General features: G+C 41.4%; 1 protein-coding gene across 1 annotated transcript in view; it reads right to left on the bottom strand.

Annotated features, from left to right (window-relative positions):
• Positions 1-980: 980 nt before the first annotated feature.
• LOC135499475 (titin-like) overlaps positions 981-22551 on the bottom strand; it is a 176300-nt gene continuing 154729 nt past the window's right edge. Inside the window, exons 118-119 of the mRNA XM_064790235.1 lie at positions 7126-7386; positions 981-1281 (exon numbers count right to left, since the gene is read on the bottom strand). Coding sequence (XP_064646305.1) covers positions 986-1281; positions 7126-7386 — 557 coding nt within the window. The 3' untranslated portion in view covers positions 981-985. The remainder of the gene's footprint in view (positions 1282-7125; positions 7387-22551) is intronic.

Below are 22551 nucleotides of genomic sequence, written 5' to 3'. Positions count from 1 at the left end.
TATTGGCTCTTCTGAAATTGTCAATACAGCAAAAAAATGTGACCTCAAATGGCTCTAATTACAATGAATACAGGTTACCAGATTACATGCGCTCTAAATTGGGATGCTCAGAGACAACTAAAAGAACATCTACAGTCGTCCTTCAGTCATCTTGGCAAACGATGGAGTCTCTAGGCCAAAACGAATGCAATACCTCTCATATCACCTAAGAGCAGAAATGCTCCCTGGAGAATTACAACTCCAAGTGCTGAACATATGCTAAACAGTAATAAGTCAGTCATCAATTTCTTCTATCTTCTTTTTCTTCACGTTTGCAGCAACAGTCATCAATTTGAGACAACAGTTACTAATCAATAGTACAAAATGTCCTGTTGCCCTGTCTGTCATCTTTTTAGTTGTCTGTGTGCACAGTACCCGACATCAGCAAATCATGTCCACAGCAAAAACCTGCAGTTTCTTATACAAAATATATTACGAAGACAGATTTACAACAATCCACAAATATAATGGACATCACTGTGAACTTGCTGATGACTGCCACAAACTTTTACAAAACTGCTTTATGTAGTACAGAACTAACAAGAATTGATACGGTACTGTAACAATATAACTTCTTTGCACACCACTGACCACATGGATGAATTGTGGGAAACAAAAAGATAGACTTTAACAGAAAACTTGAAAAACCAGGGGAAAACTATGGATTTTGGTTCGTGCAATAACATAGATATAAGAACAATATGTACATGTATCAAACTTAATTGTGCCTGAGGTTGGTCAGGGTAACAACGTGATAAGTGACAATAGGAACAACATGCATTGCTTTCACTTTTTTAGCTCCAACATCTAACTGTTAAGGATTTTGCATAGAGGACAACAGAGTCCATGTCCCTAATCTATTTCAACATATGGAAAACCATAAATTGGGATGGAAAACCATCCCAAGAGATGGAAAACCATCCAAATATGTTCAACAGATTCAGATTCATATCGGTGATTCCTCCCAGAACTCACCATCCACAAATAACTTGGCACTCGTCTCGACATCCTTGACCTTTGCAGTATAATCCCCTTCATCGTCAATCTCCGCACCGCGCAGCACCAAGCGATGTACCTTCCCATCCACTACCACCTGGTGGCGTGCATCTGGTACTATCTCTTTACCATCCTTGTACCAAGTGACGGGAACATTGGGTTTTGAAACTTCGAACTCGAAAGTGACATTGTCTTTTTCTATGCAGTGTTGGTCGGTAAGCGGGACGGTGATAACTACTGGCTCCTCTGTAAGGGTGAACCAACAAAATTGAAGGTATGAGTTTGTGAGGGTGGGGTATGCAAGGAAATACATGTAACAGAGAATGAGGAGGATGTGGTTAGTATCATCAGAATACAGCTCATGTCAAAAGTAACATTGCCTGCAACTCACAACACTTTCTGTCATGTCTATGATGATTTTCAAGAATACTGTATTGTGTTCAACAGGAGATGTTGCTTTTTAAAATTATGGTGAGATAATTAGGAGGATTATTTACAGAAGGAATGTTTACAATGATATTTTGGATCCACTCATCAACAACTAGCAGCTTATGAAGTGCAAAGTCTCGAACCCAAGAACTGGGAAAAGAAGACGTTATTGCCAAGTGGATCCAGTGAGAGGTATATGAAGATTCTCTAGTTTCTCCAATCTAAGACCATTTTTGAATAGTCGAAAAACTCAAATGGTTGTTCAATGTCATTCAAAATGTTTAGATAGACAATGTCCATGCCGAGTTGTCCAACATCATGTTTCAGCTTGGCCTTGGTGTCTGTTTTGTGATAATTAATCGACCAGACTTAAATCGGTGAAACTAGGTTATGTATTAGGGGTGCCTAAAACAGTGCTTGTCAGAAGTAATCTACCACACACCATCACTGCATGGTACATGCTATGACTTTAGACATGCTGCAAACATAGTTCAAACTATAATCTCCAACTTTTTACGTGGCTAAATTTTAGCGCGCAAGAACTAATTTTTCCTAAAATCAACTACACGTCACCTACATTATTGTAAAATGATATGTTGAAGCGATTCCCTATGATATATTGACTGGTCTACGGTGTTTACTGCGATTGCGTCTCTAATATCAGACAACGTCATAAAATCGTGCATGCATTATTCACATGCGCAAGACTGACAAAGCATATTGGATAATGTGCAAAAGCTTTTTACTTTTGTCTGTAACCTGATATAAGTGTACATTACAAGGTTTAAACTGGACTACTGTGAATTTACTTTATCATCAGTCTATGGGTAGGGCATTCTATTCTTGATTCCTAAACAGCTTTTAGTCTCTCTCCCACTGTGGCTTGTCACTATGCAAATGATATCCTTCGAGTATTTTCTATTCATGTAGGCTGAGATTTACACTGACTACCAGCCAGTCCTTGTGCATCTGTGTTGTCGCATCCATTATCAGCTGAACTCACGCAGTTTCAACTGATACTGGAACCTGTAACTCAATCGTTCTTCATCAGGTGTCGTGACTATACACGTATAATCGTGCAACGGTTCGTCGGACAGCGGTTCCTGAATCACCATCTGATGATTCAAGCCAACCAGACAGTATTCATATTTGTCCCCAGGCTCCATTTCATCTCCGTCTCTGAACCATGTAACCTCGCAACCAGGTATCAGAACTTGACATTCGAGGATATGGCGTCGAGGGTTGCGAACCTCGCGTAAAACCACATTGATGTGTTCCTCTTTTTGATTGGCTACAAATAAGAGTGGGAATAATGGCAAATCAACTGCATGCATAGTTGTTGCTCAAATGTCTTTCTTTAATCGTGGACAGATGATTTGAAAAATTTAATTGAAGAAACTCAAAAGTGAGGTTTTCGGATAAAAGAACATTAAAATCAGATAAAAGGGTGTGTTTTTTTGTTTTACCTTATTTCGATTGAAAATTTAATTTTTGTTTCAAGTTAAACTTGGATGTTACACAAGAGGAAAATAGACATGATAGATGTCATGCCAAACCATTCTGATATCATGCACATGGGTTAAAGGTCATTCTAATGTGAGAAATTGAAATGAACACCTTGCATGCAGTTAATGTGTGGATTACTTAGATCTGAAATCAACAACATCGATTACTGGTATACAGTACTAGTGTGCGAAGGTTTAGATGAACAGTATGCCTCAATGATTTAACCATCCTTGGCCCGGTTGTTCAAACAAGTTTTGTCACTATTAACACTGGCATTAACTTACTTAACTTGTTTCATGTTGTTGTCAAGTCTGAGGGCTTAACTATAGGAGAAGTCAACATCAACGTTAGTGACAAAATTTGTTTTGAAAAACAGGGCCCAGCTGGCCCAAATGATTCACCATATAACTCCAATTGATTTTACCACGGTGAATGGTTAATTTAAATTGATTTTAACCTGCTGAATGGTAAATTCCATTCGATTTTACCATGCTAAATGGTAAATTCCATTTGATTTTACCATGGTAAATGGTAACTTGAAGTTGATGTTACCATGCCTAATGGTAAATTCCAGTTGATTTTCCATGGTGAATGGTAAATTCCACTTGATATTACCATGCTGAATGGTAAATTCCATTTGATTTCACCATGGTGAATGGTAAATTGAAGTTGATGTTACCATGCCTAATGGTAAATTTCAGTTGATATTACCATGGTGAATGGTAAGTTCCAGTTGATTTAACATGGGGAAACATTTTCAATTTGTACTCATCATGCTTATTTGTGTTCGTTTAGATTGAGCCAGACTGTTAATACACCACACAAAATAATCATTAAGTAAAATAGATTACTTGGTAAAGAAGACAACAATGATATGATAATGAGTGTTAATAATTATTGCCAAGATGCATGGAATGTACACAGTTAGAATAACAAATAATAAGACGGATAAAAAACTGATTAATACATTTCACCATGATACAGTCGAAAGAGCAGTACAGTACTATCCAAATAGATTCTATTCGTCTTTTGATTCAATCAAGGTGAAATATAGTACCAGAATAGACATTGATATAAAATATACGAAAAATATACCAATGTACATGTATATGCACAGATAAAAGATCATGGCATATCGTCAATTTGATATGTACACAACTAAAAACTGTGGAATGTTGTTTAAATCTCTCTGAACACCTTGGTTTCAAATGAATCAAGGGCCTACATTTATTTGATTTATGTTGAGTTATTCTGTTATTTCAAATTCCGGTGATGAAAGCACAAGACCAAAGACAAAGTAGATATGTTTTTTGATATAGAAGTAAACATTCTTAATGACTGTATACACTAAATAAGGCCTAAATATATGGACCAACCTGGTTCTCCTATTCATAATGTACAATACCACATCCTATGAGTAATTGCATTGTTTATCATAATATCTAACAAACTCATAAAAATCTCCACGATTGTCTTAGCAACTATTATATTCCTTCTTGCAAGTCAGAATATTTGATAAAAAACATTTTGCCAAATATATACATATTCATTAAATAAATTCTATCTAGGACTATCAAATGTACCAATGATTTATAATATTTTGATAATTTTGAGTAGATTGATTTCAAACAATTTGTATGTTTCATACAATTTGTATTTCTTTCATACAATTTGTATTGCTTTCATACAATTAACAGTGTATCTTCATACAATTTGCATTGTTTCATACAATGTATAATACTTCAATACTATTGCATTTCTTCATGTAAACATAATGCTACTATAGTATTTGATATATGTAAATGCTCCGGTATGTACAAGTTATAAATTCACATTGCATTTTGTTCCCTTCCACCAAATATATACAAAACAACATCTACATTCAGCTATTTATTGCCTTCTTTACTATTAACATGATTAAGCTGTCCTTGTGCATCAAAATTTATAAATTTCTGCAATGAATGTTTTTATCTACAAGTATTGCTTGAACTGATATTCAGTTCATTTTTGCAGTAAACAATTTGAGTATAAAATGATTGCAAGAATATATAAAATCTGAACTGTTTGCACAACAGGAGTTCTTATATGCTTGAAATACTGATATGATAAATTGTATATATTGTATTATAAGTATATTCTATGGTAGAAATGTTAATACTTAAGTATAATTTGCTAGGTATTTTAAAGAAAATACATAAAACTGCTGGGTAATAAAAATCTACTGCTAAAATCTTATTATTCCTGTCGTACCTGTAACACCTTTTTAAACAAAAACATGGAGATTGAAATATTAGAATTTAAATTTTTGATTCTAATTACTTTGGAGTGAAAATACTGTTTTGTAGACCTAATTAATAGAATCACTCTTATGATTATTAATTACCCGAATTATTTGAATCTATTCGTCAAACACACAATGAGAAGTGTTTCAAACCTGAAACCTAGTCAATTACATTCGGCTGACTCAATCTCAAGCAATCAAATTGCACCCTGCTCTCAAAAACTAAAAAAAATTGTCACCCCAACATTATTATGTCGTTTGGCCCCTTGCCATGCAGTTAAAGATTTCAGGCCTAGCCCAATACATGGCCTACTGTATTGGCTTTTAACAAAGCTAGCTCACACCCAGGCCTTGCTCATGATAACATTTTATGAATTTGAAGAAAATAAATTCATCATTGAGCATCATTGACTGAAATCTTACCCCTTAAAATACACAACCAATGTATTGAAGTAGAAGGAGGGTCAACATCTGGGGTAAGTTAAAATGTAATGGCCAGGGCCATTGTGCTCACCTCATGTGGAGGAAAGATGGATAAAGAGCATGGTCTTGTGTCATGTAGTGTTAGGTTTGATGTAGGTCCAAGCAATTACAATTTCCCCAAAATGGCCAATTTACAGTACATTCGACCTCTGTGACCTTGAAAAGTAGGTCAAATCAAAGAAGACCCGGGTGACACATTGAATGGTTGTTAGAATTAGATGTACCCATGATATCAAATTGGTGGCAATCGGGCAAGAAGTTAAGGAATAATCACATTTTTAAGGTTTTTGGATTTTGCCCCCTGGTGGTCAAGTGGTGAATCATATTGGACCAAACTTTGGTCCCTGAGATCACCTGACTAAGGGGTAAATGTGTACCAAATTTGGTATCAATAGTCATTGCAGTTTAGAAACGTGCCATCGTTACATCCTAACGGCTAATTTACACCATTTGACCTCTGTGACCTTGAAAAGGAGGTCAAATCAAAAACCCGGAGGATATATGATGCACCTTTGCTAGAAGTACCTACCATATTTTTTTCAAAATTTCCCGACTACTATTAAGGGAGATATTGCATATTTTCACTTTTAACGTTTGCCCCCCTGGTGGCCAAACCATGAAACGAATCGGACCGAAACTTGGTCTCCCAGGTGTCATTACATAAGGGTACATGTGTACCAAGTTTCAACTCAATAGCTCTAACAGTTACGAAACGTGCCCTGCTAACGGACGACGGACGACGACGACGACGACGACGACGACGACGACGACGACGACGACGGACGACGGACGCCACGGTATGGGATAAGCTCACCTCTGCTAAGAGGTGAGCTAACTACAGATCCTGTAATTTTTCAAATCATCCCCTTAGAATGTGGCCCTCCTTCCGAAAGATGAGAGCAGGGATGCTGAACGAAAATTTCAACATAAGCCTTGATCAGCAAATTGTTTACCATGCCTACAGTCTGCCTAGGCCTATCTCTTTCAATACCGTAAAGCTTATTAAAACTCCAATCGACTGAAGAAGGGATAATTAACAGTAACTTAAAATCTTAACGAAAGAACTTTGTTCAAGAATTCTGAGACTGTGATCCGCACTCTGCAAAACCAGTTAATTTATCCAAACACAAAATTGGGGTCTAAAATATTGTTACAGTTAACTGGTGAAAGACAAAATGTATGTTTCCACCCTCTAAAAGCAGAAAATGTCCATTATTAAATGAAGTAGCTACATCTGGGATGAAACTGGTTTTGCCAGAACAGGTCGCAGTATTTTAAGAGTGATTCAACCCAGGCTTGCCCAAAAAACGGTACATTATACACAAAACAATGTACATGTATTTACAGGCTTTTCAGGCAAGCTTGACTTGAAATGAAACAACTCCACTTACCTTCTACAACTAATTTTGCAGAAGTTTGTTTTGATCCCAGAACCGCTGTATAGGTGGCGTCGTCGTACAAGACAGTGTCCTTGACCGTCAGTGTGTGTTCAGTGCCCGTGTCCTTGATGACAAAGCGCTCGTCGGGTTTAATCTCAATGCCGTCTTTGAGCCATGTGACCTTCTTACCCGCGTGGGTAGTCTCGCACCTGAATGTGGCAGTTTCTCCCTCCATGCACCGCTGGTCTTTCAGGGGTGAGAGGAAGTCGGCAACTGTAATGAGAGCGATGGAAGAGTCTGGTGAGAAGGCGAGAAACTTAAAGTTGGGAAATTTCATGAAATGAATAATGTGGCCTTTTGTCTGTCAAACTGAGTGAACCTTTATCATGCAAATAAGGTTATTGCTCTAATCATAATGTTAATGAATTATTTTGGTAAAATTATATGTCAGAACATAACTAGAACATAAAATATGAAAATTAAAAAGCTTATCATCGCAAACTAATTACGGTAGCAGGATATATGCTAAGGTTAATCTCAAAACAAAGCATTACTTCAAACATTGGCAAAGCTCTATCTTTGTTATAAGGCACACAAACAAATCAAAGAAGCTATAACTAAACTTAAACAGAACAGGTTGGTCACTACATAACACTTGACAACGTTCATGCAGAAAAGACATTCGAGCAAATTAGTGCTCCATGCATTAAATAAATAAATAGAAAACTTTAAAAAAATTAAATTGAAAAAGAAGTTCGACTATTATGTTCCTTATTATGTAGTGACCACGGCAGCTGTCATCCAAAGGTTTACAGAATCATTCATCCTAAAATGAACCAAGGCCGTGATACATCACCTACAGATGATGTACCACAGCTTCAGTTCTATTTAGGGTGAAACTGTTTCGATTAGTCATACGTACAACATGAAGATATGCCGACTTTTCCCAGTCACCACAGGTGCACTTGTACTGCCCGTCATCCAGGTGGGTCACTTTTCGCACAATCAAAACGTGACGATTATCATGCATGCACATTTTGTGTTTAGCATCCTCTGTGAGCACTTTGTCATCGAACAGCCACTGAACACACGCCCCGGGACGAGACTGCGGTATGGATATGCTGAACGCCACGTTACACAGCTCTGGCACCGTTGTATTGGTTAGCGTACACAGAAAACACACCGGCGAACCGATCAGACTGAAAACGTCATATTCAGGAAAGTCCACATAATTGAGAAGTTCCTGTCCGGGTTCACTTTTCTTCAATTTAGGGATGACTCTTCTATTCCTTTTCATTGAATCCTTTCTTTTGAATTTCTGCATCGTGTTCAGGCACTCTTCTAGAATACTACTATCAGATGCTTCAGTCTGACAACCAGTGTCGGGGTCGGTACAAGTCTCTATTTTGAACTCATCTGAGCTGTCAGTGTCATTGTCAGTGTCTAATTGACTGCAAAGGGCAAAGTCTCTACCAAGGACATTGGGTTCTGACTGCGAACTTGCGCTATCGTCAAAGCCAGTATCATTCGGCCCGACAAAGCACATTTCCTCAGCACTTGTGTTGTCGGCGAGGGTTGAAGGGTTTAAGAATGTGTCGCAAGTCCTCGTATGGAGGGCTATTGGAGCGGGGGAACCTGAGTAGGGGTGAGAATATGGTGCAATGGAGGTCAGGGGTGATGGTAGAGGAGAATCGTCTGAAGAGATATGCGAGTCTGGGATTGAGCTGACAGTTATGCTGCATCTCCCCTCAGACTCTAAATGTCGCACATCAAGCATATATGGCGTATAAATTGTCTGAACTCCAAAGACAGGATACTGCAGCGGCATGGGGTGTTCAGGATATATAGCGAGTGGCTCCACCTCGTGGTCAGGGTCATACGGCACAATCTGTGATGACGTATCGTGAGTTTCCTCAGCAGCATCCTTCTTCTTCTTTGGCTTCGCATCTTTCTTTTTCAATTTCAGCTTCCCCAACTTGATCCCCCTCCTCTTGTGAGGCTTCTCCTTTGCTTCCTCAATAGTCTCTAGAGCTGGCGCTTTAGAGGTGTGTGGTTGGTTCATAGGATGGAAACCCAACTCCCCTCGATCACCGGTTAAAAATGACAACCGCCCTGACTTGAAAAGTAAAGTATCTCCCTCGTGTTTGACAGGGAAAACAACTTTATAAGGCGATTGTATACTCTTTGGCGCTCCGACCTTCGGTTTGTAGCCGTATTGGTGCATAAAGAAGTTATCATCAATCGAGTTTGTCAGGGAGATTTCATCTGCTTCCCTGCAGTGTTTCTCAATGAATGAAAGCTCGTCCAAACCTTGGACGGATTCGGTGTCTTCATCAAAGAAGATGATAGCCTCATCACTCTCCATGCCGTCTGTGACATCAGGGACAATGGTGTCTTCATCATCATCTCCTGTGAGCCCCGAGTCTGATGCATCTGATCGAAAGCAGTAAGTGACATTGCCTCCAGGATTAACACGAAGGCGTGACCGCTGTGTGTCTTCCCAGGGATTGACAGAGAGGAAATCATCGTACGAAAATGCTGACGAGATTGAACGCATGTCGGTAAGAGTGTCCGTATCACTTCCATTTGTGGGATTCGGGAAGCCATCAACAGAACCATCATACTGACCAGGTGAATCCACAAAGGATCCTGAATCAGAGCCACTCTCATAATGAGCTAGTTTTCCTGGGGGTAAAACAATTGCTCCGGTATGCAGTTTGCCCCTGATGCTGGTTGGAGAGAGTGGCTGTTTCTGTACTGAACCTTCTGAGAACTCCACTGGGGAATCCACAGCCATTGCAGGATTCTCTCTCAGTAGAAAATCCTGTGTTTGGCATTGGATGGATCCCTCTGTGGGCTTCTCACGCTTCCTTGATTTCCGTGCCCGCTTTTTTAATCTCTTCTTCCTTGGTCTGTCGCCTGTATTCTTCGTTGTATTGTGACTCCTCTCTAGATAGTCTGCTGCAGGATGGAATGAACCAACACCCTGCAGAAGACTTCCTAGAGATCTAAACGATAAAAAATGCCCGGTCGTCGCTGATATGGACACAGTATCTTCATCCCCATAACTGACAAGATTAGACGGTCTCCTCTGTGGTATATAGTATTCTTCACTATCAGAGAGAGATGCATTCTGGTTAAAATTTCTCCGATTGACACGAGGAGGTGGTTGCTCTTCATCCGAGTAGGGGTATTCCCTGTCAAATTTGCCTGTTTCACCAGGTTCCCAAGATGACAGTCGACCAGGCGTTGGAGGTGCATCGTACTTTATCGAACCTGATGGCAAAGGTATAGAACTAAGCAACGTCACAGGCTCATCTGAATCAAAGCTGTGCTGAAGATCGTAAGATGCGCTCAATCTTTTTCCAATCTTCTTGAATGGAGACTTAAACTTAGAACTCATTGCTTTAGGATTTTTGTGGTCGACTGTATCCAATGATTTTGCTTTCCCAAGCTTTGTCTTAGCGCCATAGAGTATGTTCGTAGGAAGGGTTGCAGCTCTTTCACGCCCCTGAGGCTTGGAGCTGCGTTTATCCTTGGACTTGTCTCTATCAAGAGTAGCAGCAGGAGACATCGATACAGATCTCGGTTGGTTTGAAGCATGCAAGGTTTTCCTTAACTGCACTTTGTCATCATCAGAGTCACTGGAATCTGAGTGGCCTTCTTCCTTGTATGGTTTGCATGTTTCCTTGCCCTTCTTACGGCCCTCCTCATCAGAGTCACTGCTCGAGTCTGAACCCTTCAAGTCTACATTAACCTCCGCACTTAAATGAGCATGCGGAACATCAAAGGAACCACTATGTGGCCGCCCTAACTTCTTCAAACCAGACTTCATCTTGCCCATCACCCCAGGTGATGCTGAAACTTCGTGGTCCTTAGCTTCCCACTTTCCACTGGTAACCAACCCGGGGGCTGAAGCATGAACTTCCATGGTGGCACTCGGGGCTATTATCTCCTCTTCTACACCTACATCTCCACTGCCTTGAACTTTAGGCAATGATGCTTTTACTCTTGCTTCACCATCACTATCACTATCAGAGCTGTTGGACCCAGGTTTCTTGATTTTAGGCTTCAGAGCTGGCGACTTTGTGTCCGCTTTATCTTTTTCCTTGTCAGACTTGCCTAAGTTCTTGAAACCCAACTTCAACTTGGAAAAGAAGCCCTGCTTCGGTTTCTTTTTTTCCGGGGTGTCAATGTTGGCATTGACATCTTCCTTTAACTGGGGAACCTCAGGACTTATTTCAACTGGTAATGCTAATTCTTTGTCAACATCGTTGGCAGGAAAATCCAAGTTGACATCATAGTCACCCTTGTCTTTCATATCTCTGTAGTCTTGAATGATGGGCACCTCTCCATCTACACCAACTCCTGGGAGCTCCACCTTCTCAAACGCCTGAACTGAAGGCCTCTTTTTTTTCTTCTTACGACTGCTTGAAGAAGAACTTGATGAAGAAGAAGATGAAGATGATGATGACGAGGACGATGATGTTGACGATACTGATGACGTCGATCCTCTGCGTTCAGACAACTTTGATAGGACAGGAGTCGAGTAGAATGTAGGGCTGTTCTTTATGTTAACTTTCATTCCATGGCCTCCCAAGAAGCCTTTCTGTCTCACCAGAGCATCGTAAATATCATTCACAGAGTATGATTCAGGTGCTGAAAAATATCCACTAAGGGGCAGGCTAGGCTCAGACAAGTCGAAGCTGACACTAAATGGAGCCTCAGTGTCAATGACTGCTTCTGGTTTGATCACCAACTCATCTGGTGCGTACACTTCCTTGCCTTCCACAACTCCATCGGGTGACCCAAGAGAGCTAGCACCACTGCTAGTGCTTGAGCGTCGATGCAGCTGCCCCTCAATCGGAGCTTTAGCACTCAACGAAATATCAGGGGCCTCGTATCTCGGCATCTCAAGGGACATGATATCAACACCCCCATTAGGCTCGGTTGCAAAGTATTCTTTCTTCGGCTTATCATCGTCACTATCTGAACTGGAACTGGATGATGAACTGGAACTTGAGGAAGATGACGAATCAGATTTTGAAGGCTTTTTCAAATGTAGTTCAACACCAGGAGTGGGCTTAGGCAGCACTATATTGGCCATGGGTAGTTCGAATTCAACTTCTGGTATGTTAGATGAGTTTATTTCAGCTAATAGCTCTTTCTTGGCCTTCTCATCTTCACTATCTGATGAGCTAGAAGAGGATGAAGATGAAGATAATGACTTTCTTTTTGGTTTCTTCTTAGGACTCAGTTCAATCCCGGGTGGAGATTTTGCCACATCAATTTTCCCAGCAGGCATTTCGAATTTCAAGTCAGTTTTTGGTGATGGGAGCTCTGCCCCTGCCTCAGGTGTTACTTCAAACAATTGCTTCTGAGGCTTTCCAGATTCTGTATCAGAGGAACTTGATGAGGAAGTTGAAGACTTCTGTGATGGTTTTTTCAACTTTGGACTCAACTCAATACCGGCAGATGGCTGTGCAACACCAAAATACGCCCCAGGCATATCCAATTCCAGCTGTGAATTTGGTGATGGCAACTCGACCCCTGCTCCCGGTGTTACTTCAAACAACTGTTTCTTTGGCTTTCGAGAATCACTATCTGAGGAAGAACTAGATGAAGAACTTGAAGATTTCCTGGATGGTTTCTGAAACTCCAAACTGATGTCCATTTCTGGTTTGATTACCTTCAAATCATCATCAGACTCGCTTGATGATGATGATGATGATGATGAACTAGACTTCCTGACCTCTGCATCTACATCGATATCCTTCTTCCAGTGAGGTTTCGGAATGCTAAATCCAGGCATCTTAAACTTTCCTTTTCCTTTTGACAAATCAGGTGTTTCGGCATCAACGTCAATACCAACGTCTACTTCTTTAGGTTTTAACTCTATATCTATCCGAGGGGCCTCAAGGTCGGTTATCATTTTGTCCGTTTCTTCTTCAGACTCACTGGAAGATGATGATGATGATGAGGTGGATGATGGCTTGCTTAGTTCTTTAGCAATAACCAGGTCACCCTCGAATTCAGGGGGCTTTATCTTTGGTTTTTCAAGTTCCCATTCAAGACCAACTGGTTCTGGATCCAAGTCCAGCATAGGTGCTGCCTTAAATGTTGGTACTTCAACTGCTGCAACTATCTCTAGTTCTGGGTCAGACAAATTTGGGCTAATGTCTTTGCCAGCTTTCAAGTCAACATCAGCATCAATACTAGGAAGGTCATATTTTCCTTTCTTTTTGAAATGCGGCAATGAAAACTTGGGAAACTTGAATCCTTTCTTTGGTTTCTTCTTCTTCTTCTCCTCTTCGCTTTCACTTGATGACTCACTGGATTCATGATCTGGCCTTTTGATCTCCAAGGTCACACCTTTTGGTTGGGGCTTCTCTGTTTTGATTTCTACGTCCAACTTTGGTTTTTCCACTGAGGGTATTTCAACAACCTTTTTTTCTTCATCCTCAGATTCACTTGAAGATGACGATGATGAGCTGGATGATGATGACGATTTGCTAGGTTGCCTGCCTAAGACTATTTCTCCTGGAGCCTTTATTTCTCCATCTACATTTGGTTTCTCACCTTTCCCCCACTTTGGTAAGGAGAATGTTGGTAGTTTCAACCCTTCCCCTTTTGGCTTATCCAAATCGACCTCACCATCAACCTCTGCCTTCAGCTCAAAACCTGCTTTTGGGGCCTCCACCACTGGCACTCCAATGGCTACAATCTTTTCTGGTTCTTCCTCCGATTCACTAGAAGAGGAGGAAGAGGAAGATGACGATGATGATGATGATGATGATTTGCTAGGTCTCCTCTCAAGGACGAATTCACCCTCAAACCCAGGGGGATGCACTTCTCCATCAACCTCTGGTTTTTCACCCTTTTTCCATTTTGGTTTTGGAATGGAAAATCCAGGCATTTTGAATTTGCCTTTGCCCTTTGGCGTCTCCACATCCGGCTTATCTACGTCAATATTCAATCCAATCTCAGGGGATTCAGGTTCAAATTCAAAACCTACTTTTGGAGCCTCCACCACTGGAACTTCAATGGCTACAATTTTTTCTGGTTCTTCCTCCGATTCACTAGAAGAGGAGGAAGAGGAAGATGACGATGATGATGATGATGATGATGATTTGCTAGGTCTCCTCTCAAGGACGAATTCACCTTCAAATCCAGGGGGCTTCACTTCTCCATCAGCCTCAGGCTTCTCACCCTTCTTCCATTTTAGTTTCGGAATGGAAAATCCAGGCATTCTGAATTTGCCTCTGCCCTTTGGTGTCTCCACATGTGGCTTATCATAATCTATATCTACCCCAATCTCAGGAGATTCAGGTTCGAATTCGAAACCTGCCTTAGGAGCCTCCACCACTGGTACTTCAATGGCTACAATCTGTTTTGGTTCTTCCTCCGATTCACTAGAAGAGGAAGATGAGGAAGAAGGAGAAGATGAAGATGAAGATGGTTTGCTAGATCTCCTTTCAAGGACGAATTCACCTTCAAACCCAGGTGGCTTCACTTCGCCGTCAACCTCAGGTTTCTCACCCTTTTTCCATTTCGGTTTAGGAATGGAGAAAGCGGGCAGTTTGAACTTGCCTTTGCCTTTGGGTTTGTCCAGGTCAACATTTATGTCAACCACAGGTGTCTCGGGCTTGTCAAAGTCAAGGTCAACACCTGCTGGTTCCGAATCAATGTCAAACTTCGGTGAAGCTTCAACTGTTGGAACCTCAACTGCTGCTATAATCTCCAGCTCCTTGTCAGAATCGGATGGAAGATCAATGTCTCCTTTTACTTCAGCATCAAAATCATTGATATCATATTGCCCTTTCTTTTTAAAGTGAGGCTTTGGCATTGAAAACTTTGGAAATTTGAATCCCTTCTTGTCTTTTTTCTTCTTTTCATCATCTTCACTTTCACTTGTTGAAGACTCACTGGATTCATGATCGGGTCGTTTGATTTCCAAGGTCATCCCAATAGGTGGAGGCTTCTCTGTTTTGAGTTCGATGTCCAATTTTGGTTTCTCCACTGAGGGCAATTCAATGACCTTCTTTCCCTCATCCTCAGATTCACTTGAAGATGATGATGAGCTAGATGATGATGATTTGCTTGGTCGCCTAGCAAGGACTATTTCACCTTCAAATCCAGGTGGTTTAACATCCACATCCACATCTGGTTTCTCACCCTTCTTCCAGTGAGGCTTAGGCATTGAAAATTGAGGCAATTTGAATTTTCCTTTGCCCTTTGGCTTTCCAACATCTGGCCTATCGAGGTTAATGTCAACACCAACTTCTGGGGATTCTGGTCTAAATTCAATATCTGCCTTTGGCGCTTCCACTGTAGGTATTTCAATGGCAATGACTTTTTGATCATCATCCTCTGACTCACTGGAAGATGATGAAGAGCTGGATGATGATGATGATGATGATGATGATGACGTGCTTTTGGCATCAACATCTGGTTTCTCGCCTTTCTTCCAATGTGGTTTTGGTACAGAGAAAGTGGGCAGTTTGAACTTGCCTTTGCCTTTGGGTTTGTCCAGGTCAACATCTATGTCAACCTCGGGTGTCTCCGGCTTGTCAAAGTCAAGGTCAACACCTGCCGGTTCCACATCGATGTCAAACTTCGGTGAAGCTTCAACTGTTGGAACCTCAACTGCTGCTATAATCTCCAGCTCCTTGTCAGAATCGGATGGAAGATCAATGTCTCCTTTTACTTCACCATCAAAATCACTGATATCATATTGCCCTTTCTTTTTAAAGTGAGGCTTTGGCATTGAAAACTTTGGAAATTTGAATCCCTTCTTGTCTTTCTTCTTCTTTTCATCATCTTCACTTTCACTTGTTGAAGACTCACTGGATTCATGATCGGGTCGTTTGATTTCCAAGGTCATCCCAATAGGTGGAGGCTTCTCTGTTTTGAGTTCGATGTCCAACTTTGGTTTCTCCACTGAGGGCAATTCAATGACCTTCTTTCCCTCATCCTCAGATTCACTTGAAGATGATGATGAGCTGGATGATGATTTGCTTGGTTGCCTAGCTAGGACTATTTCACCTTCAAATCGAGGTGGTTTAACATCCACATCCACATCTGGTTTCTCACCCTTCTTCCAGTGAGGCTTAGGCATTGAAAATTGAGGCAATTTGAATTTTCCTTTGCCCTTTGGCTTTCCAACATCTGGCCTATCGAGGTCAATGTCAACACCAACTTCTGGGGATTCTGGTCTAAATTCAATATCTGCCTTTGGCGCTTCCACTGTTGGTATTTCAATGGCAATGACTTTTTGATCATCATCCTCTGACTCACTGGAAGATGATGAAGAGCTGGATGATGATGATGATGACGTGCTTTTGGCATCAACATCTGGTTTCTCGCCTTTCTTCCAATGTGGTTTTGGTACAGAGAAAGTGGGCAGTTTGAACTTGCCTTTGCCTTTGGGTTTGTCCAGGTCAACATCTATGTCAACCTCAGGTGTCTCGGGCTTGTCAAAGTCAAGGTCAAAACCTGCTGGTTCCACATCGATGTCAAACTTCGGTGAAGCTTCAACTGTTGGAACCTCAACTGCTGCTATAATCTCCAGCTCCTTGTCAGAATCGGATGGAAGATCAATGTCTCCTTTTACTTCAGCATCAAAATCATTGATATCATATTGCCCTTTCTTTTTAAAGTGAGGCTTTGGCATTGAAAACTTTGGAAATTTGAATCCCTTCTTGTCTTTTTTTTTCTTTTCATCATCTTCACTTTCACTTGTTGAAGACTCACTGGATTCATGATCAGGTCGTTTGATTTCCAAGGTCATCCCAATAGGTGGAGGCTTCTCTGTTTTGAGTTCGATGTCCAACTTTGGTTTCTCCACTGAGGGCAATTCAATGACCTTCTTTCCCTCATCCTCAGATTCACTTGAAGATGATGATGAGCTAGATGATGATGATTTGCTTGGTCGCCTAGCAAGGACTATTTCACCTTCAAATCCAGGTGGTTTAACATCCACATCCACATCTGGTTTCTCACCCTTCTTCCAGTGAGGCTTAGGCATTGAAAATTGAGGCAATTTGAATTTTCCTTTGCCCTTTGGCTTTCCAACATCTGGCCTATCGAGGTCAATGTCAACACCAACTTCTGGGGATTCTGGTCTAAATTCAATATCTGCCTTTGGCGCTTCCACTGTAGGTATTTCAATGGCAATGACTTTTTGATCATCATCCTCTGACTCACTGGAAGATGATGAAGAGCTGGATGATGATGATGATGATGATGACGTGCTTTTGGCATCAACATCTGGTTTCTCGCCTTTCTTCCAATGTGGTTTTGGTACAGAGAAAGTGGGCAGTTTGAACTTGCCTTTGCCTTTGGGTTTGTCCAGGTCAACATCTATGTCAACCTCGGGTGTCTCCGGCTTGTCAAAGTCAAGGTCAACACCTGCCGGTTCCACATCGATGTCAAACTTCGGTGAAGCTTCAACTGTTGGAACCTCAACTGCTGCTATAATCTCCAGCTCCTTGTCAGAATCGGATGGAATATCAATGTCTCCTTTTACTTCACCATCAAAATCACTGATATCATATTGCCCTTTCTTTTTAAAGTGAGGCTTTGGCATTGAAAACTTTGGAAATTTGAATCCCTTCTTGTCTTTCTTTTTCTTTTCATCATCTTCACTTTCACTTGTTGAAGACTCACTGGATTCATGATCAGGTCGTTTGATTTCCAAGGTCATCCCAATAGGTGGAGGCTTCTCTGTTTTGAGTTCGATGTCCAACTTTGGTTTCTCCACTGAGGGCAATTCAATGACCTTCTTTCCCTCATCCTCAGATTCACTTGAAGATGATGATGAGCTAGATGATGATGATTTGCTTGGTCGCCTAGCAAGGACTATTTCACCTTCAAATCCAGGTGGTTTAACATCCACATCCACATCTGGTTTCTCACCCTTCTTCCAGTGAGGCTTAGGCATTGAAAATTGAGGCAATTTGAATTTTCCTTTGCCCTTTGGCTTTCCAACATCTGGCCTATCGAGGTCAATGTCAACACCAACTTCTGGGGATTCTGGTCTAAATTCAATATCTGCCTTTGGCGCTTCCACTGTAGGTATTTCAATGGCAATGACATTTTGATCATCATCCTCTGACTCACTGGAAGATGATGAAGAGCTGGATGATGATGATGATGACGTGCTTTTGGCATCAACATCTGGTTTCTCGCCTTTCTTCCAATGTGGTTTTGGTACAGAGAAAGTGGGCAGTTTGAACTTGCCTTTGCCTTTGGGTTTGTCCAGGTCAACATCTATGTCAACCTCGGGTGTCTCCGGCTTGTCAAAAACAAGGTCAACACCTGCCGGTTCCACATCGATTTCAAACTTCGGTGAAGCTTCAACTGTTGGAACCTCAACTGCTGCTATAATCTCCAGCTCCTTGTCAGAATCAGATGGAAGATCAATGTCTCCTTTTACTTCAGCATCAAAATCATTGATATCATATTGCCCTTTCTTTTTAAAGTGAGGCTTTGGCATTGAAAACTTTGGAAATTTGAATCCCTTCTTGTCTTTCTTCTTCTTTTCATCATCTTCACTTTCACTTGTTGAAGACTCACTGGATTCATGATCGGGTCGTTTGATTTCCAAGGTCATCCCAATAGGTGGAGGCTTCTCTGTTTTGAGTTCGATGTCCAACTTTGGTTTCTCCACTGAGGGCAATTCAATGACCTTCTTTCCCTCATCCTCAGATTCACTTGAAGATGATGATGAGCTAGATGATGATGATTTGCTTGGTCGCCTAGCAAGGACTATTTCACCTTCAAATCCAGGTGGTTTAACATCCACATCCACATCTGGTTTCTCACCCTTCTTCCAGTGAGGCTTAGGCATTGAAAATTGAGGCAATTTGAATTTTCCTTTGCCCTTTGGCTTTCCAACATCTGGCCTATCGAGGTCAATGTCAACACCAACTTCTGGGGATTCTGGTCTAAATTCAATATCTGCCTTTGGCGCTTCCACTGTAGGTATTTCAATGGCAATGACTTTTTGATCATCATCCTCTGACTCACTGGAAGATGATGAAGAGCTGGATGATGATGATGATGATGATGACGTGCTTTTGGCATCAACATCTGGTTTCTCGCCTTTCTTCCAATGTGGTTTTGGTACAGAGAAAGTGGGCAGTTTGAACTTGCCTTTGCCTTTGGGTTTGTCCAGGTCAACATCTATGTTAACCTCAGGTGTCTCCGGCTTGTCAAAGTCAAGGTCAACACCTGCCGGTTCCACATCGATGTCAAACTTTGGTGAAGCTTCAACTGTTGGAACCTCAACTGCTGCTTTAATCTCCAGTTCCTTGTCAGAATCGGATGGAAGATCAATGTCTCCTTTTACTTCAGCATCAAAATCATTGATATCATATTGCCCTTTCTTTTTAAAGTGAGGCTTTGGCATTGAAAACTTTGGAAATTTGAATCCCTTCTTGTCTTTCTTCTTCTTTTCATCATCTTCACTTTCACTTGTTGAAGACTCACTGGATTCATGATCTGGTCGTTTGATTTCCAAGGTCATCCCAATAGGTGGAGGCTTCTCTGTTTTGAGTTCGATGTCCAACTTTGGTTTCTCCACTGAGGGCAATTCAATGACCTTCTTTCCCTCATCCTCAGATTCACTTGAAGATGATGATGAGCTAGATGATGATGATTTGCTTGGTCGCCTAGCAAGGACTATTTCACCTTCAAATCCAGGTGGTTTAACATCCACATCCACATCTGGTTTCTCACCCTTCTTCCAGTGAGGCTTAGGCATTGAAAATTGAGGCAATTTGAATTTTCCTTTGCCCTTTGGCTTTCCAACATCTGGCCTATCGAGGTCAATGTCAACACCAACTTCTGGGGATTCTGGTCTAAATTCAATATCTGCCTTTGGCGCTTCCACTGTAGGTATTTCAATGGCAATGACTTTTTGATCATCATCCTCTGACTCACTGGAAGATGATGAAGAGCTGGATGATGATGATGATGATGATGATGACGTGCTTTTGGCATCAACATCTGGTTTCTCGCCTTTCTTCCAATGTGGTTTTGGTACAGAGAAAGTGGGCAGTTTGAACTTGCCTTTGCCTTTGGGTTTGTCCAGGTCAACATCTATGTCAACCTCGGGTGTCTCCGGCTTGTCAAATTCAAGGTCAACACCTGCCGGTTCCACATCGATGTCAAACTTCGGTGAAGCTTCAACTGTTGGAACCTCAACTGCTGCTATAATCTCCAGCTCCTTGTCAGAATCGGATGGAAGATCAATGTCTCCTTTTACTTCAGCATCAAAATCATTGATATCATATTGCCCTTTCTTTTTAAAGTGAGGCTTTGACATTGAAAACTTTGGAAATTTGAATCCCTTCTTGTCTTTCTTCTTCTTTTCATCATCTTCACTTTCACTTGTTGAAGACTCACTGGATTCATGATCGGGTCGTTTGATTTCCAAGGTCATCCCAATAGGTGGAGGCTTCTCTGTTTTGAGTTCGATGTCCAACTTTGGTTTCTCCACTGAGGGCAATTCAATGACCTTCTTTCCCTCATCCTCAGATTCACTTGAAGATGATGATGAGCTAGATGATGATGATTTGCTTGGTCGCCTAGCAAGGACTATTTCACCTTCAAATCCAGATGGTTTAACATCCACATCCACATCTGGTTTCTCACCCTTCTTCCAGTGAGGCTTAGGCATTGAAAATTGAGGCAATTTGAATTTTCCTTTGCCCTTTGGCTTTCCAACATCTGGCCTATCGAGGTCAATGTCAACACCAACTTCTGGGGATTCTGGTCTAAATTCAATATCTGCCTTTGGCGCTTCCACTGTTGGTATTTCAATGGCAATGACTTTTCGATCATCATCCTCTGACTCACTGGAAGATGATGAAAAGCTGGATGATGATGATGATGATGATGATGACGTGCTTTTGGCATCAACATCTGGTTTCTCGCCTTTCTTCCAATGTGGTTTTGGTACAGAGAAAGTGGGCAGTTTGAACTTGCCTTTGCCTTTGGGTTTGTCCAGGTCAACATCTATGTCAAACTCGGGTGTCTCCGGCTTGTCAAATTCAGGGTCAACACCTGCCGGTTCCACATCGATGTCAAACTTCGGTGAAGCTTCAACTGTTGGAACCTCAACTGCTGCTATAATCTCCAGCTCCTTGTCAGAATCGGATGGAAGATCAATGTCTCCTTTTACTTCACCATCAAAATCACTGATATCATATTGCCCTTTCTTTTTAAAGTGAGGCTTTGGCATTGAAAACTTTGGAAATTTGAATCCCTTCTTGTCTTTCTTTTTCTTTTCATCATCTTCACTTTCACTTGTTGAAGACTCACTGGATTCATGATCAGGTCGTTTGATTTCCAAGGTCATCCCAATAGGTGGAGGCTTCTCTGTTTTGAGTTCGATGTCCAACTTTGGTTTCTCCACTGAGGGCAATTCAATGACCTTCTTTCCCTCATCCTCAGATTCACTTGAAGATGATGATGAGCTAGATGATGATGATTTGCTTGGTCGCCTAGCAAGGACTATTTCACCTTCAAATCCAGGTGGTTTAACATCCACATCCACATCTGGTTTCTCACCCTTCTTCCAGTGAGGCTTAGGCATTGAAAATTGAGGCAATTGGAATTTTCCTTTGCCCTTTGTCTTTCCAACATCTGGCCTATTGATGTCAATGTCAACACCAACTTCTGGAGATTCTGGTCTAAAATCAATATCTGCCTTTGGCGCTTCCACTGTTGGTACTTCAATGGCAATGATTTTGTTATCGTCATCCTCTGACTCACTGGAAGATGATGATGTGGAGCTGGACGATGATGAGGTTGAGGATGACTTACTTCTAGCATCACCATCATCTGGCTTTACACCCTTCTTCCAATGTGGTTTTGGTACAGAGAAAGAGGGCAGTTGGAACTGGCCTTTGCCTTTTGGTTTATCCAGGTCAACATCTCTGTCAACATCCGGTTTGTCCAATTCAAGGTCAAACGCAAGTGGATCCACATCTGAGTCAATCTTTGGTGCAGCCTTGACCTCAATCTCAACAGCAGCCACAATCTCAGACTCTGAGGAGGAAGAAGAAGACGACCTGCTGGGCATTTCCGGCTTCTGAATCACTAAGTTGATTTCAGGCTCTGCTAGTTTGACATTCATTCCAGTCTTTGCTCCTTCAAATGAAGCATCAGAGGATGAAGCAGAATCTAGGTCAGTACCAGGAATGTAGGCCTTTGCTGGTTTCAGACTCACCTTGCCATCGACATCCAGACCAGGAGGAGCAACAGCCACACCTGCACCTTTCTCACTTTCAGACGATGATGAAGACGATGATGAAGATGATGAAGATGATGAAGATGAGGAGGAGGAAGATGAACTCTTCCTCTTGAGATCAATATTTAATGAAACATCAAAGTCTGGTTCTGGTTTCTGCAGCTTGAGTTCGACAACAG

The sequence above is a fragment of the Lineus longissimus genome, chromosome 15 (assembly GCF_910592395.1).
Source record: "Lineus longissimus chromosome 15, tnLinLong1.2, whole genome shotgun sequence".
Taxonomy (NCBI): Eukaryota; Metazoa; Nemertea; class Pilidiophora; order Heteronemertea; family Lineidae; genus Lineus; species Lineus longissimus.
Note: the sequence above shows the minus strand (reverse complement) of the source record. Positions and strands in the feature narration are given on the sequence as shown.